At 36.9% G+C, this 17,094-nt stretch overlaps 1 protein-coding gene across 1 annotated transcript in view; it reads left to right on the plus strand.

Annotated features, from left to right (window-relative positions):
• The first annotated feature begins 765 nt into the window (after nucleotides 1-765).
• Nucleotides 766-17,094, plus strand: part of LOC145267129 (actin-related protein 10-like) — a 62,177-nt gene continuing 45,848 nt past the window's right edge. The window contains exons 1-2 of the mRNA XM_080123166.1: nucleotides 766-936; nucleotides 5,919-5,988. Of these exons, the coding sequence (XP_079979292.1) occupies nucleotides 872-936; nucleotides 5,919-5,988 (135 nt within the window). The 5' untranslated portion in view covers nucleotides 766-871. The remainder of the gene's footprint in view (nucleotides 937-5,918; nucleotides 5,989-17,094) is intronic.

Here is a 17,094-nt window from a genome sequence, read left to right on the forward strand (position 1 = left end):
TGTAAGAAAAACAAGGCGGTGAAAATGCACAAAATAGTCCCAAGGTCTAGGGGTTCATACCATGCAAACGGTAAATTTGCTGCGGGTTTGATTATCAGATTCGTTGTCAGCCTCAATATCCCTGAAAAAGCAAAGTAGAATGATCTGTGTTCTGTTGTAACGTAAGGTAACATTTACCAAATAATCAAATAATTTGTTTTGGGTAGTCGATTATTTTATCGTCATTTTAATCATATAATGTTTGGGTACTCATGCAGAGAGTGATCCGTGCTGAAATAATAACGTTATTATTTAAAAAGCCATTCTTAGCATGGGGAGGGGGAGGGTGTGTTCTTGTACCTATTCTGTACTTTAACCTTACAATTGAATAAAAAAACATTTCATACAACTTTAAACGTGGAAATACCATTTACAAAATAGCGCGGATCATTCTCTGCATTAGCACCAATGTTTATTGCGTTGTTATTAATTCTCAAAATATTATTTTTTTCAAATTTTAATCCTCAAGAAAATTCGGAAATTGTATTTATTTATTTATTTATTTTACAACAGCTGACATGCCGAGTTCATACGAAAATTTTCGCTTATTTCCGTGAACACTTATTTATTTATTTTTTTATAGTGGAGATTAATATTTAAATACTTCATACAATATTCATATTGTTATAATTTTAGCGAATTTAATGCTTTTTAATAATATACTATTTTCAGTTAAGTTTATATATTTCCAGTAACGAAATTAAACGACAATCATTCGTTCGAGTGTTTCCGTTAAAAAATAGCAACTTCCTCTAATATTACCGACGTTCTGACGATGGCGTCTGGCGTTTAGAGAAGTACTTGTGAAAAAAAGTGTTTACTAAAAACGAAAATGCCTCTTTACGAAGCCTCTGTGTTTCCTGCTGTCGTTCTGGATATCGGGACCGCATATACAAAGTAAGTATTTATTTAAAATACGAATTCATTTCACTTGTTAACTTCTCTAACGCTGAAATTTCTTTATAATAACTTGACAAATTTGGCAATGCAATTAATATAAATATGTTTTTAAGTAAAATAAATAAACTGAATTCAATATATGACAAAAAGCTGTTGAATATAAGTTGTATATTAATTTTTCTAAAAGTCTAATTTATTTTTATTTATAAAGTTAGATATGTTTATATGTATGTACAGAATTCACCCGTGCTCATTCAGTCATTTCACCGATCATTATGAATTTTAAAATATAATGCAAGGGTACAACTTTTTATATCTCGATAACTAATTATTTCTGCAAAATTTCAATGCGATTTTCATATTCAGCATAGTCGAAAACTGTTAAAAGGTGTCATTTAAAAGAAAATTGTGGAGGTGGACCTAATCTAAAAAAAAATACCAGAGGGTTAAAACTCTTCGTGAAAATTCAGGTACTTCTGATTTATCAGACTACATGACCTGCCCCAGCCTATTATAAACACCCCAATCTTCCCAGGTTAAGAACGGCTTTCGGAATACCCCCAACCTCGAAAGCCGTTCTTATCATGGAGGTTGGGGGGGTTATTCCGAAAGCCGTTCTTAACATGGGGTGTTTATACTACGCTGGGGCAGGTCGTAAAAAATACCATAAATATTTCCCAAATTTCAATTCTTTGTAGTAAAAGATATGAAAACGTTTCATTTGAAAAATAGGTAAATATTACCTTACTCTACAAGACAACACTGACTACTTTAACACCATCCACGCCCCCTCCCCAATGTAAACAGAAAACAGTAAAATCTTCTTTGCTGTAAGGACTCGGACATATGCACAGACTTGAAGTCTATATTCGAAACACCCTCCCTTTGACTAGAGAATCCAAACTAGAATCAGGTGGTGATCAGGCTTTACTGTTTTCCCTCGAACCAGAATTGTATCCTAACGAACGAAGTCTCTGACAGTATAGATACAGCACATTCCCTAGATACTCGCGTGCAAGTACATGTATTTAGTGACTTTAATGTCCACCATAGTAATTGGCTTAGTTTCTCTATTTACACGCATAATGCATAGCTTCTCTATATCCCATTCCCTATCACAGACAGTTACGTTTCCGACCTGTCTCCCAAATCAACAGGACCAACAAGCCTCACTTCTAGATTTATTTCTAACCACAATTCCTGATAACTATGTAATAAATACTCATAGCCGACAGGAATGCCGATCACATGATAATGGTAGAAATCACCCTAAACTCTCGATTTGAAACTGAAGAGCCATTACTCAAAACAACAAGGTACTATAAGAAGGCTGACTGAGAAGCCATCAGGGATCACATCAGAGACGCTCGATGGAGTAGTATCTTTTCTCTTCCTGTGGAACAATATGCAAATGAAACTACTGAATGGTTCAATGCAGCAATTGAAGCACACATTCCCACACAAAAGTACTTTCTCAAACCACACTCTTCACCTCTGATTGTGCAACTGCTATCGCTCGAAAGCAGTATGCATTCCGCAGACTTATCTGACACGAGTCTAACACAAATAGGTAAAAGTTTGTAGAAGCTAGAAATAATTGCAAGAGAGAAATAGCCCCAGCCAAGAGAAGGCATTCCAAAGTTATCAGAAAACGCATCAAATCACAGAAATTAGGAATTCATGATTTCTAGAAAATTTATAACAGTAATGAAAAGTGACAATTCCCCCACTATCCTTGAGATTGTGTAGTATTGGGAATCCCAGCTTAATTGCTATATAGGTAGTTTTAGAAATAGAAGTTATGTAAGTATATTTCATTTCCCATCAGCGAATTGTCAGGGTCACAAAAGGTTAGGTTTGACAGATATCAACCTAGAGAGAATGCACCGGAAATTAGAGGTGACACGGGAATTGTGGTCGTAGGCTTTCAGTTGACGACCACATGGGCTGAGAGTTGGTTTTGTGCAGCAGAGAATGCAGACAGGAAATTCGACAATCAGGGTTCGAGATGATAGGCTTGCCTTGAAATGAAAGATTGAAGCTTCAAATCCATCTTGTTGTTTATCGATACATCTGTCTGCAGTGACCACTCCCCACGAGATGGAGACCAACATCCAAGAAGGCATCTTCCGCTGGCCAAGGAAACCAGGTATGTACGCATTATACATGGCACATACACGTCTTGAAGACTTTCAAGGCAAGAAACGGTGTAAAGATAAGAACACACACACACACACACACACATATAACAGTGAACTGCACGTAACAAGGATAAGAATACACACACACACACACACACACACACACACACACACATATATAAGTAAGAACATTGATAAGAACACACAGACCTGTAAAAGTAAACGCAATCATAAAAAGAAAACAAAGTAGAAGTAAACAAAATAGTAAAGTGAACAAATAAATAAGTAATAAACGCAAAAGCCTTTCATTTAACAATTATTTGCACAGCTACTGAAAGGAAAATCTGCTTGCCCAACATTGAGACCCAGCAGGCCACTCCCTTCCCAAATTTCCCTTTGCAGACAATAGCCACACTCGTTGATCTCAAAATCATTCCCTTGTTTGTGATGCCTTAATAAATCTAGACACCTCGAAGGCATGTGAGCCAATCTTATCCCTGCTATACTATTTAAAAAATGCTCTGCTGATGTTGCTCCGGTTCTGCAACAAATGCCTTAATGACTCTTGCTTTCCCGACTGCTGGAAAATTGCTTCTGTTGTACCAGTTAACAAGAATTCTGGCGAAAGAACTGACTCGCTCAATTATCGTCCCATTAGCCCCCTTTCTTTCTTCGCATAAATCTTTTGAGTCCTTAATCATCTACCAGTCCGCCACCTCGCAGACAAACTTTTATCCAACCAACAACAAACCCATTCTATTTCAGATATCATAACTGTGATCTCTGAACTGGATAAGGCAGGAGAAGCTAGGTCGGTAGCCGTAGGCATATCCAAGTCATTTGACAGGGTTTGGTCTTCTCATGAAAATCAAATCGTATGTTATTACTCACATAATCAAATCTTTTTTAGATGAAAGAGAACAATCCCGGTTATCCGTGATGGTTGTACACCAAAACATGATATAAATGTGGATGTCCATCCTTTATTATTCCTGATATTCATAAATGATTTTCTTGATAAAATGTTTTCTACGATAGGGCTGATAATACCACGCTCTATAACAAACAAAGATAAAACTAATAAACAAATATCTAAGGAAATTGTTAAAACTCTAGAGGAAGACCTCCACTCTATAGTGAATGGGGCCGTAACTGGTTGGTAACGTTCAATGCTGCCAAGACTAAACTTATTTCTTTTAATAATTCCATTCTCATCCACTGATTGGCATAGCTAATGATACACTGCCTGACAGTATTTCCCTCGAGCTCCTAGGGTTAACATTCAGACAACCATGAATTGGCACACATACATTGAGATAATTGCCAAGGCTGCTGCAAGAAAGGTGGCCTCTTTCGCTACCGTGCTAAAAGGCAAATGTTTTATAAGTTTTGAAAATGGACTCTGATTTATGAAAGTATGATAGGTTATGAAAAGGGAGGGTTGTAAAGAGATAGCTTCGAATTTGGGGGTATCAAAACCAAAGCAAAATATGATGAAAGTAAAAATAAAATAGATAAACCCCATAATTTATTATACCATACCTGTACATACTGAAACACTTATCACAATATTCTGTGGATCTATATTAAAAAACCTTGTTAAACTTTGTGACATATTTCCATTCTATGGAGGTCAGGTGCAAACGAACACCCCATAATTTTATTATACCATATTTCTTCAAACTGAAACATAATTATCATAGTATACTTACGCAGATAGATATGAAAAGTCTTTATTAAAGTTTGTGCCTATTTCCATTCCATGGAGGCCAGGCGTGAACGCAGACCCCACAATTTTATTATACCATCCCTATTTAAGTTAAAATATACTTATCAAAGTATTCTTATGTACATCTTTATCAAAAACACTTGTAAACGTTTTTTTTTTTTAATTTTTAAATTTTTTATTTCCATACTTTGTGGACCAGGCGCGAACGCAGACCCTACAATTTTAATGAACCACCGTTCTGCCAGATCAAACATACCCATTCCTGTGTCTCGATACATCTTCTATCATTATATGTAATCAGTTTTTTAAAATAGTCAACCATATAGGAGCCTATTCGTGATCAGACACACACACATTCAGCTTTATATTATATATATATATATCTGTAAAAGAAAATGAAAACTTTGCAAAAATAATTTTTTTCAGTAAATAAAACTATGTATACAACCCCACCTGCCATCTCTAAAATGTAGATTTTTGAGATTCTATTTAAAAAATTTTTAAACATAGTACTTCTTCAGAATTTGAACCAAACAAAACCAAGAAAATTTTTGTAAATAACCAGAAACCATCAAATGTTTATCTCGTCAGAAACTGAAGAAAAAAATCACAATGACAAACAAAGATATCAAATACTAGACAACTGGTTTACAATTACTCTTGTTTACCTTGATCTAAGCCTAACTCTAAGCTGACTATTTGTCACTAATAGTCAATTAGTGCATGATTAAGAGATCCTTTTTTTTAATTTTTGAATGACTAAAAAAAAAGTTAATAGATTTTCATACAAAATAAATCCTTCATGAAGTAAAATATATTCAAGTGGGTGTTCTTTTTTTTTTCTAATTTTATTAGGTTAGGGTTAAAAAAAAGTTTTAGCTTGTAAAAATTGAAAAAACTTCCTCAAAAAAAAAAAAAGCTTTGGTCATTTCCGGGATTGACTCAAGATTTCTTGGCCTCAAATAAAAGATGACCTCCAAAAGAACCAAAATTATTTTTTTATGTACTTGTTTTTCAGTTGCATTCTTTAGATGTAGAGTGTGTTCATTCTTAGATTTCTACACAATTTTTTTGAACAAATTTAAAATTCTTTTTATTTTTTCCTCCAGATGTGGTTTTGCAGGAGAAATGGGCCCAAGATATATTATTGCAAGTCAAGTCAAAATTCGAACGGGCCAGGTAGACAAACATTCATTTTAAAGTTAATTTTCATTGTATTCTAATTCTTTAATGTCTTTTTTTTTTCTTTAATATACTAACAAATCACCACTTATTAAGACACAAAGGCCACTTGAGAATAAGAATGAATGAGTTTGTTACCTGAAAAGTGAAAGAGTAACTTGAGGATTTGTAACAATGATTTAAACTGAGATTATTTAAGAGGATGGCTCAACAAGAATTTAAGATTGAACTTGAAAACGACCATGCCGTCATGCCATGTCAACTGGGAAGCAACCCCATGTATTGTGTTCTAGAGAACACAATACATGAGGTTACTTAAGGAGAAACTTTGCTCATAGAAGTTTTGCTTCATTTTAGGTATACAGATGGAGAAAAGAAAATTTACAGTTGTAGCAAGATGAGTTCTTGTTGTAAATGTCTTGCAGAGCAATCATAAATTGTACAATATCTCCATGGAAATAATGATGAGTAGAGAAAGACTAGCAATTTATCTTCTATGAGAAAGAGATTGTGGAGAAGAGGACATCCCTCACTAGGTTTCAAGTTGTTTTGTTCTTAGTTGAGGCAGGAAAGGATGCCCTGAGTGGCTCCAGATGTAGCAATAGTAATCTCTCTTGGGACATATTTGGCTTTTATACAAGTAGATGGTTGCATCAGGGGTAAGATACCGTCTGGAGTGATAGAAAGATCCAACTATTTTTCCAGTGACCTTAGCAATAGATATAAGTCTTCCATTTGAGGTCGGGCATGAAGGTCAGTCCTAGAAGTAGAAGGCTTGAAGGAAAAAACCCTCCATTTCAATTGAAACAAAATGAGGATTGGAGCATTGGTGGTGAAAGGAGAGAAGCTTGATTTTAGGTGTATTAAAAATAACCAGCCATTTTTTTTTATCTACATTAAACTGCATACTCTAGGTTGGAAGAGAAAAATCATTAATGCTCTTTGAAGTGTTGCCATAAATGGTTGTGTCATCTGCATAAAAATCAACAAATGATCTTACAATATGAGTTTGAAGATCCAGAAGAAGGTTTGACCTAGAATAGATCCCTGAAGCATGCCGACATAGATACAATGTGTTTTGGACTTCTGCCCATCAACAACTACTTTTATAAACCTATCTGAGAGAAAGGATTTAATGGTTGTAAAGACATTTCCAGATATTCCATAGAAGCAAACCTTTGTGCCAAACTCTTATCAAATATATCAAGAGCTATTGCTCAAGAAATACATCCTTCATCAATTGATTCACTAATCCTGTGTGATATTACATTCAACACATGCAGTTGATGTTGCAAAATGAAATTCATATTCCTTGTCACTGATTATTTTTGCTGTCGTAATTAACGACTTGTTGACTTTCAAACAATTTATCATGCACAGGTCTATATGAGATGCAAAAGAATTATCTCCAAAAATAAAAAAAAATAAAAATTCTTGGTTAGAATAAAATAAACATAAAAATGGATTCTTATACTATTGAAATGTATTTAAACAAGTGAAGCATGCATGGTCCACCATGAGTGCACATTGAACAAGGCATAAAAAAATGACTAAGTTCAGCATTTGTGCTCCCCTCCCCCCTTTAGCCTCAAAAGTCCCCAGGGGGCATCAAATCCTAGTGAAAATGAACAAACAGTGCATTTTTAGGCCTTAACATATGTAAATTTGAGTTCTGCACCATGCAAAAAAAAAGTGACTAAGTCCATCATTTGCCCCCCCCCCCTTCCTCCCCTGCTATTTAGCTCCAAAAGTCCCCAAAGCCTTAACATAGTCAAATTTGAGTTCAGCACCATGTAAAACTGCTAAATAGACATACATAGAAAATTTTGGACAAATATGGTAAAATAGTCCCAAAAATAGTCCTAAAAGAGTTATTGCGAAGTATAGACAAAATTATATAGAAATCAGTTAGTTACAACTTTTATAAAAATCTAAGACATCAAATTTTTTTAATAAGCACAAAAGTGTTAATTTTAGCCATTTTAATCTGAAAGGCATCCCTGGGGTGGGGTGGGATGGGGGCAACCGGAGTTTTCCCGGAAAATCTGTTCTGTTACTTTTTTACTCATATCATGTTTAATGTTTGTGCAAAACTTTAAAAAAATCCCAAGACGTAGTTATTGAGAAAAGTGCAGACAGACAAACAGACAAGGGTGAATTTACAGGTCCACCCTCCTTTCGTTATGGGGAGACCACTAAAAGCTACTGGTATAAAAATATATTTCTTTACCTATTAAGTCATCCCATAAATTCTGTTCAGATTTTAATTCTCTGGAATTTAATATTAAATGGTAATGTCTGATTGAACTAAATAATATTTATATATCGTATTAGAAACCATTTATGGTAGCACATCTAAGACAGTAAACGACCAAGTTCTCTCCGATTCTCTCTCCTCTGATCTTGAGCACGTGGTACAATGGGGAAAGGAGTGGCTGGTTACTTTTAATGCATATAAACCAAGCTTCTCTCTTTACATCATCAACATTCTGATCCACATCTGACATCAATTGAAATGAATCGCTCTCGTCTTGAAGAGGCCTCAAGTTTTGACAAGCTTCTTGGCTTGACCATTACTCCTGCTCTTAAATGGAACACGTACATCAAATCTGTTGCCAAGGCCACTGGAAAAATGGTGTGATCTTTCTATTGATGCAGTAGATATCTCACTGCTGATGCAATTCTCAATCTATATAAGAGCCAGGTACGTCCAAGGATGAAGTACTGTTGCCGCATCTGAGCAGGAGCTGCTAGAAAGGACTTGTCCTGCCTTGATAGAGTTCAAAATAGACTTTGTAGCCTCGTAGGAGATGTCCTTTTCTCTTCCTTGCAACCTCTATCTCACAGAAGAGATGTTGCGAGTTTGTCTCTGATGTATCGTTATTTTCATGGAAAGTGTTCAACTGAGCTTCAGTCTATGGTCCCCCCTCACCTAACTTTCACAAGAAACGCTCGTCTAGCTGTAAACACTATCAATGATTCCCCCCACTCTTTATCTGTGCCTAAACCTAAATATAGATTCCATGAACAAAGCTTCTTTCTTAGAACTGCACGCCTGTGGAATTGTCTTCCATTTTCCTGCTTTCCGGCTGACTACAATATGGTTGTCTTCAAGTCTAACGTAAATAAGTTCTTGATGAGCCGTTCCATATAAGTTATCAAATTTACCGAATTTTCATTACTAATGATTACTATATTGTCCAATTTCTACTGTACACTCTTTAACCCTTATCCTTGAGTGGCCTCTTGGCCTTGATAATGTGGTGATGCCTATGTAAAAAAAAAAAAAAGAAACATCTAAACTTAAAGAATAAAAACACTCCATGGAAAAGTATAAATAAATATCTAGATGTAGTTTTATGGAGTTTAGATGTACTTTATTTTCTTTTTATTTTAAGTTTGACTGTTTTATTTTATTTACACTGATGACTATTATAAAATATTTATAGAGTAGATCAACCTATTATTATATAAAACTTAAAATATCAGGTGTCCTATAATAAATATACTAGTCTTACCATCCACTTATATGGACAACCATTTTGAAATACTAGGTGCTGTATGTAAAATATGGTCCTAATTACCTTTACAATTGAAGTACCAATCTGAAAACACAACAAATATAATGCACTCCTCGACCGATCAGATCAGTTGAATTCACAAATCAAGTCTTAGGGAGATAATTCTCTTCAAAAATTTTTTTCTCTTCTTTTCCTTGTTTTTCTTTCCTTGTTTTCTATATCTCTGCACATTTCCTCATACTGTTTGCGTTTATTCTTTTGAGCTCGTCAGATCTAAGCCTGTCATCAAGATTCATATTACGCATCCATTGTATCATTCTCATATCATTTCTATCCATGTCTTCAACTCTCACTGACAAAGTTCCAATTCTCTTATGCCACTCAAAAACTGATGCTCGATTCATGCAAGATGGTCCAAAAGTCTGAATCATTCCATACGTTTCTGTAACATTTTTTTCAATTTTAAAACAGAATTTTATCGCATATTATTTTAAAGTATCCTCATGTTCAGATTGTACTTTTGAAATTCACCAGCTGTGACAATCAGGCTTTAGTAAGGTGTATTCCAATTCCTGCTGTAGCTGTTCATTTGAACCTGAAATCATAAAAATTGGTCAGTCATCTCATAAAATGTATAACATACTGAATTTTCAAGGCTGTCTGAAGATGGCTTCCTGACTCAAATGCTCTTACATTAACACCTTTTTATTTTATTTTTTAACTCTTTGCACAACTAAATCATGTTCTGCAAAGCCCAAAACAAAAACAAGTCCGCCTCCATTTTTTTTCTTTTTCCACTCCCACGACTGGCTTCCTGACTTAAAACACACCAACCAAGAATATTATAACCCTTTTCCCTTTGCAGAGCTGAATCATGTTCTGCAGGGCCGGGATAAATAAAAACAAAATCCACTACAAGTCTTTACCTCTATCTCTATCTTATCCTACAAAATCAGCAAATTGGAACCCATGAGTGGATATAGGAAAATGTAAACAACCTGAAGTATAAACCCTTTTTTATTTTTTTTTTTTTTTTCTTCGCCCTGTTGGTAGGGCATCAGAATAAGCAGACTGCCTCCCTGCTGAGGGTAAAAATCCCTCAATGGGCCAACCAGTTAGCTGTGGGTAAAATGTAACATTTTAGGACATGATCCTGGTGATTGAGCTAACCTAGACCTGGGTGCATAGAAGTCTAGGCACCGCAACACATCACTTCGGCTCTTACTTCGGCTAGATGGGCAGTCAGAGAAGCCCGATCTAACCAATTGGCCAGTCACGCCAAACCCTAGCACTTACACTCAAAATACCAACTACCATAACAAAGAATAAAACTCAAAGGTACTCCAATTTCCCCCTCCCCCCACTACCAAAAATATCAAGTAAGTGCTAGAAGGCGGTGGCAAGGAGCAATCAATTGGAAAAACCAGAACTTAACACTCCATCTGAACATATGTATTTTTGAGGGCATAATGACCAGGAAATAAAGTGCTTGAGAACTTATCAAAAGAGTATATCCTCCACGTAGCTCTGACATGGTCAAGGCGAATGGGTTTTCTCTCTTACTATGTCCGCATTTTGGACTCCGAGGTGGGTAGGGAGTGTGGTTGATGAAAAATAAACCCCAAAATACATGGCTGAAAAAAACAAATACTTTCCTCTCCAAGCCCTTAAAAGAAACCATTCCTGTAACTCTGACCTCTCTAGCTCAGATGAGGAACAAAAATCCAAAACTAGGAAAACCATTCCATCTATAAACGAAGGAAACTTCCCAAGATTCCTAGTTATTGAATTAATAGAAAATAAAAAAATTGGAAACTTATCACCCTTTCTAATAGAAAAGATATCATCTACAAAACATAAACCAAAAACAATTAAAAAAAAAACAAAACACGGAAACCTACTAGTCGAAGTAACCAATCATAAAGATGCCCAATCTCTACTTACAATAAAGAATTTCCATGAGTATAAGTGCAAAGTCTTTCCCCATGAAAGACTAAACATTTTAAAAGGAGTAATTCGAAGCTACAAGCTATCATTAGCAACAAAGGAAGAAATAAAAACCGAATTGAAAAACAAGGAGTAATCACATTCGTATCAACATAAAAAAACGCAATAAAATAATAACCACCAATACATATATATATCAACTTTCAACACACCAACAATACTCAAAGAAATCAAGATATCTACTTAAGCATAAAAGTAGATAAATACATTCCAACTCCGTTAAAGTGTTTCAACTGCCAAAAATATGGACATCATAAAGAAGTCTGTAAAGGAAAAAGAATATGTGGAGAATGCGGCAACAGAGCCAAACAACACTGAAGAAAAATGCATAAATGAAGTGAAATGCACTAACAGCAGAGAAGACCACTCGGCCTTCTCTAAAATATGTAAAACATATAAAAAAGAAAACGAAATAATGGAAGTAAAGTAAAAAAAAAAAAACATTCCCAGAAGTCAGAAAAATAGTTGATTCATACTTGAAAGGCAACACATATGCTGAGAAAACTAAACCATGCCAACATAATGAAATATATGATCAATATAAGGAACTGATAAACAAACTAATTACATTAAACATTTAGGAATGGCCAGAATTTCAAAATAATCTGGAAAACAAAACAATAGAAATAACAAAGCCAAACAAAGAAAGTAAGATTCCATCTACAGCAGAAACATAAAAAAATATCACAGAAACCAACAAAACAACCACCAGAAAATAATAAAAATATAAGCAATGATAAAATAGTAAATAAAGAACGCTCCAGAAAAGGAGAAAACCAAACAATAGGCACTCAAAATAAATTCCAAATTCTAGAAAAAATGGAAACTGAAAACACCCTGGATAAAAAACAAAAACAAACAAGTAATCCAGCTGGAAAAAAATGAACAAGAAGCCAAAACAGCAACATCCCAAGCAAGACCAGATTGACATCCAGATTCAAACAAAACAAAGAAAAAACTCATCAAAACACTTCACCAAAGGCATAAACTCTGGCAAAAGATAAACCCTCTACCTCTAAAGAGATGGAAATAGAGGAAAATTAAATAACCTCATGGATAAAAAAAAAAAACGAATCATCCAATGGAATTGTTGTGGAATAAAATCTAATTATAACAAACTTCTTATACTCATTTCACTCTGCAACTCAGCTATTGTCTGTTTGCAAGAAACCTTCCTACAAAACAATAATCATTTCAAAACACCAAATTATGAACAATACAACTACTTCCATAACACAGGCCTTCGTGCTAATGGAGGCACCTCAATTCTTGTAGGGAATGACATACCTCAAAGTAATTTCTCTGTCAAAACAAATCTCCAAGCAATCACAACTCCAGTCACATTACACAAAACAATCACAATCTGCTCAACCAATAAATGAAAATGAACTAGAAAATTTAATAAAACAACTACCTTCACCATTCATCCTCCTAGGAGACTTTAACTGCCACAGTACGCTATGGGGATGTAAAGTCACCAACTTAAAAGGAAATAAAATTGAACAACTAATTAACAAAAATGACTTATGCCTCCTGTGGTTAAATACAACGACCCCACAACTCAATCTTCACTCTTCAATCCTGCAGTCCAATGCACTTCTGACAGCAATTGCTTCTGCCAAATAAAAAAGACACCCTCTCTCCCAAATACAGGCTTTTTATAAGAAAAAACCGTCCAAAGTTATTTGCATACTCTTCCCATGATCTCTAGTCTATAAATAGACGCAGTGGCCATTCTCTTCTTCTTCTTTCACTCTCTGAAGCGGGCGTTGCCAGTGGTAAAAGGTTTGCACGATTTTTTTTTTTTTTTTTTTTTTTTACTACACGCCCCCATGATCATTAAAGATCATTCACATCTCATAATCCCGTGTCCAGATCGGCGCATTGCGTTCTCTTTGCGGTCTCTGCATCGGCACCGGTTCATCTTCATCACTCCCTGGCTCAGTACCACCATCCTCATCACCTAAATGGACCACACGCCTTAAATCTAAAACATGTCGTGGCATTCCATTGACACTTAAGTTGTTTGGGGATTGCACTCCTGTTATCACTCCTCTTCCCCACTGCGTTGTGCATCGGGCATTAGGCGGTTTCACCCAAACTTCTTCTCCTATTTGGATTCTGGCTGGTCTTTGATCATTAATTTCCGATGACATGTCTCTAGGATGTCTCCATTCGTAATTAAAGATTGCTCTATGTGGCACTGTCATCTCTTTGCCCGACCTTAGGGGACATGTTGTACCAAAATGTGGCCTCTTCAGGCGATATTCTTCCTCTCTCAGCTATTGCTTTCACGGTCCGATGATGTCGCTCCACAATGCCATTTCCTCCAGGTCTGTAGGCTGCCCTGTAATAACTTTTAATCTTCCATTTTTTTAACATCGTCTGAAAGATTTCTGAGCGAAAAACAGTGCCGTTGTCCATTATCACCTCCCTTACTAGACCTCGTTCAAGCATCACCTTTTCTAATTCAGTTGCAACTGCAGATGCGGCTTCCACTCGCAGTTCCTTCCATATCGCCAGTCTACTTGGCCCACAATCAATTATTGATAAGTACGCTCCCCCTCGGTAGTGTGCTATGTCAATAGCTAGTCTCGTCCAGTTCGTTAAAACTCCAATTTCCCCAGGATTATGTATATTTGGGGCAGGATCGATCGATTGACACCAAACACAGTTCTTTACTATCATCTGAATTTCTTCCCGTTTTACATTCGGATCCACTTGCCTCACCAAATATAATGTTCTCTCCACTCCCATGTGATGCATGTCATGCAACTCTTTAATTTCTCCAATTCCAAGACAGCATATCGGCGCCTCCTCTTTCTCAATTAACCACTGTTTTTTTATCCGTGTTAGCGCATCTGCCTTGTTTCTTTCAGAAGGCACAAACACTGCTTTTATCTGCAGTTTCAATTCAGACATCAACTCTCTAAGCATCCCTAATCTCCGCTTTATTATCACTTCTCCAGCACCCTTTGTTCATATTCTGCCACTCTCCTCCACAGTAGAGTTCACCCAACTGAGTACAGTGGCTGAATCAGTTCTTATTTCAATATTTGTCAGTCTCCATTTGATAGCTAAATTGACACCCTTTAGAACAGCATCTAATTCAGCTATGTTAATGTGATTAAAGTCATCACTTTTCCTCAGCCAAGTTGCATCTTCCGCCACCACACCGCCAATCTCGACAACCACGCCAGTTGCAACATTGCTTGCATCACACCACACGACTCCTGTGCTCACTTCAGGTATGTGCCAAGCGCCATTAACAGGGTCTTCTTTTTTCACCTCAGTTAGAACCTCCTGCATCACTTTCATGGTTCTGCAATCAACTTTTTCTTCCCAATCCACTCCATTTGCTCTTCTTTCCACATAACTGCATGCTAATCGCAGCCATCCAGCAATTGGATAGTGCCCCAATAATTTACCACAGATCGAAAATAGCTCCCGCCTACTAATTTCTCCTCCCATCTCTGGGATCTCGTTGCTTCTCCTGAAAATTAGTGCACCCATCTTATTTTTCATAAGCTTAAGGCCCAGTGCCGCTCCTCCGTCCAGGGATTCCGGAGATTTTGCTGCTAACCCAAACCCCTTCAAATGTTCCACAACTGCCTGTGTCGATATTTTCGTTACGTCTACCATTATATCATCAATGTATGAATCAGTGGCCTCTTTCGTCCTACTTCCTTTCTTTAATACTGTTTTTAAAATGGCTGCCATAATCTTTGGTGCGACATTAAGTCCGAATCCTAATCGTGTTAGGCAATAGGTTTTTCCTTTATAACAGACCAGCTGGTACTGCCATAGTTCCTTTGCCACATGTAGTTGCAGGTAGGCAGACTTAAGGTCCACTATTGCGGTCCCTCCTACCAACTGTCTCCACTTTCTTATCTTTTCATCACATCTATTATGTCGCTCCCTGTATGACACGCCACAAAACGGTTCAACTCACGAAAGTCGAACACTGGCCTAACTTTCCCTTTTGTGGCCTGAAATACTGCCATCAATGGCAACACGCCTTTTCTTTCTCCTTTCCATGGTAACAGAATACCATCCGATATCCATCTTTCCACCTCTTTCTCGAATTCTAATTTCTTATCGCCTTCCAGAGAGTCTTTATAATATTGGACTTTGTTCTGCAATACTGGAGGCTCTTCCTTCCATGTCCATCTTACTGTCCATTTATCTCCATCGAAGTTTGCTTCAAAGTCTTTATCCTCGATTTTGCAAACATTCAGCTGATGGGCAGCCACGGCACATTGAATATCTCCAAACTTCACTTTGGCTTTCTTTATAGTTACACCTCCCAGCTCATTAATCACGTCCATTCCAATTATGACGTCGATCCCATCAACGATGTGATTCATCAAAATTGCCTTCACCTTTACGTGCATTCCACAGACTTTTATCTCCACTTGTCTGGCTCCTTTACATTCTATATTCCTCCCATCAACTGCTTTCACTGTACCGCTCCTTCCATATCCCTTCAAAAGTTTGGAATTGATTAAAGTAGTGGTGCACCCAGTATCGACAAGTGCAGTCATTACAGAATCATTCACCTCTACTTCTATTATAGGAAGAGGCCAGTATCGCGCCTTCATTTCATTGCTAGGGTAGCTTGCGGCGCAGAAGCTCCCCCTTGCCCATTTCCCTGAATCTGAGGACAATATCTCGCAATGTGGCCAAATTTTCCACAATTGTAGCATGTTGCCCTGGCCCTAGGGATCTCTGTGCAATCTTTTTTTAGGTGCGGTCCTTGACATCTAAAGCACTGAAGGCTTGATTCTTTCTTTCCCTTATTAGTCTCATTAGTTTGCGCACTTGCGGCCAATGTCCGAGTTTCTACGACTCTTTTGCTGACTAAAAGCCGTGCAGTCGGTATCAGTTTGCTGACATCCATTCTCTCTATGTTCGGTAGCTGCTGTAATGCCACAGATACATCGTCTGGGAATCCAGTTATGAATGCCAGTTTGGCTGTATGTTCCAGCCCTCTTCCCAGATATCCCGCCAGTCCAGCCAATCTTTTGATTTTATTAGCATAAACATCCACCGATTCTCCTGTCCACTTGAATCGTTGCAGTTTTTCGTATGCCTCAAAAGGCCCCTCAGTGAAGGCGGTCACGAGTCTCATCTCTATCAGTTCTGCATCTTCTTGTTCTGCATTATTCATCTCAAGATAGAGAGCGAGTGCATCTCCCTGCAAAAAAAGTGGAATAAAACTGGCAAGGTCTGACACATGTTGAAGCTTAGCCACCAGTTTTACTTTCTTTATCCATCCGACTACATCACCTTCTCCACTAAAAGGTGGTATCACATCTTTTCCCAATCTCAACATCCCAGATTCCATGATCTGTTCTTGGCCGAAATAGCTTGTGGTTAAATACAACGACCCCACAACTCAATCTTCACTCTTCAATCCTGCAGTCCAATGCACTTCTGACAGCAATTGCTTCTGCCAAATAAAAAAGACACCCTCTCTCCCAAATACAGGCTTTTTATAGGACAAAACCGTCCAAAGTTATTTGCATACTCTTCCCATGATCTCTAGTCTATAAATAGACGCAGTGGCCATTCT

This window comes from Euprymna scolopes, chromosome 42 (assembly GCF_053919585.1).
Source record: "Euprymna scolopes isolate OS-2025 chromosome 42, ASM5391958v1, whole genome shotgun sequence".
Taxonomy (NCBI): domain Eukaryota; kingdom Metazoa; phylum Mollusca; class Cephalopoda; order Sepiida; family Sepiolidae; genus Euprymna; species Euprymna scolopes.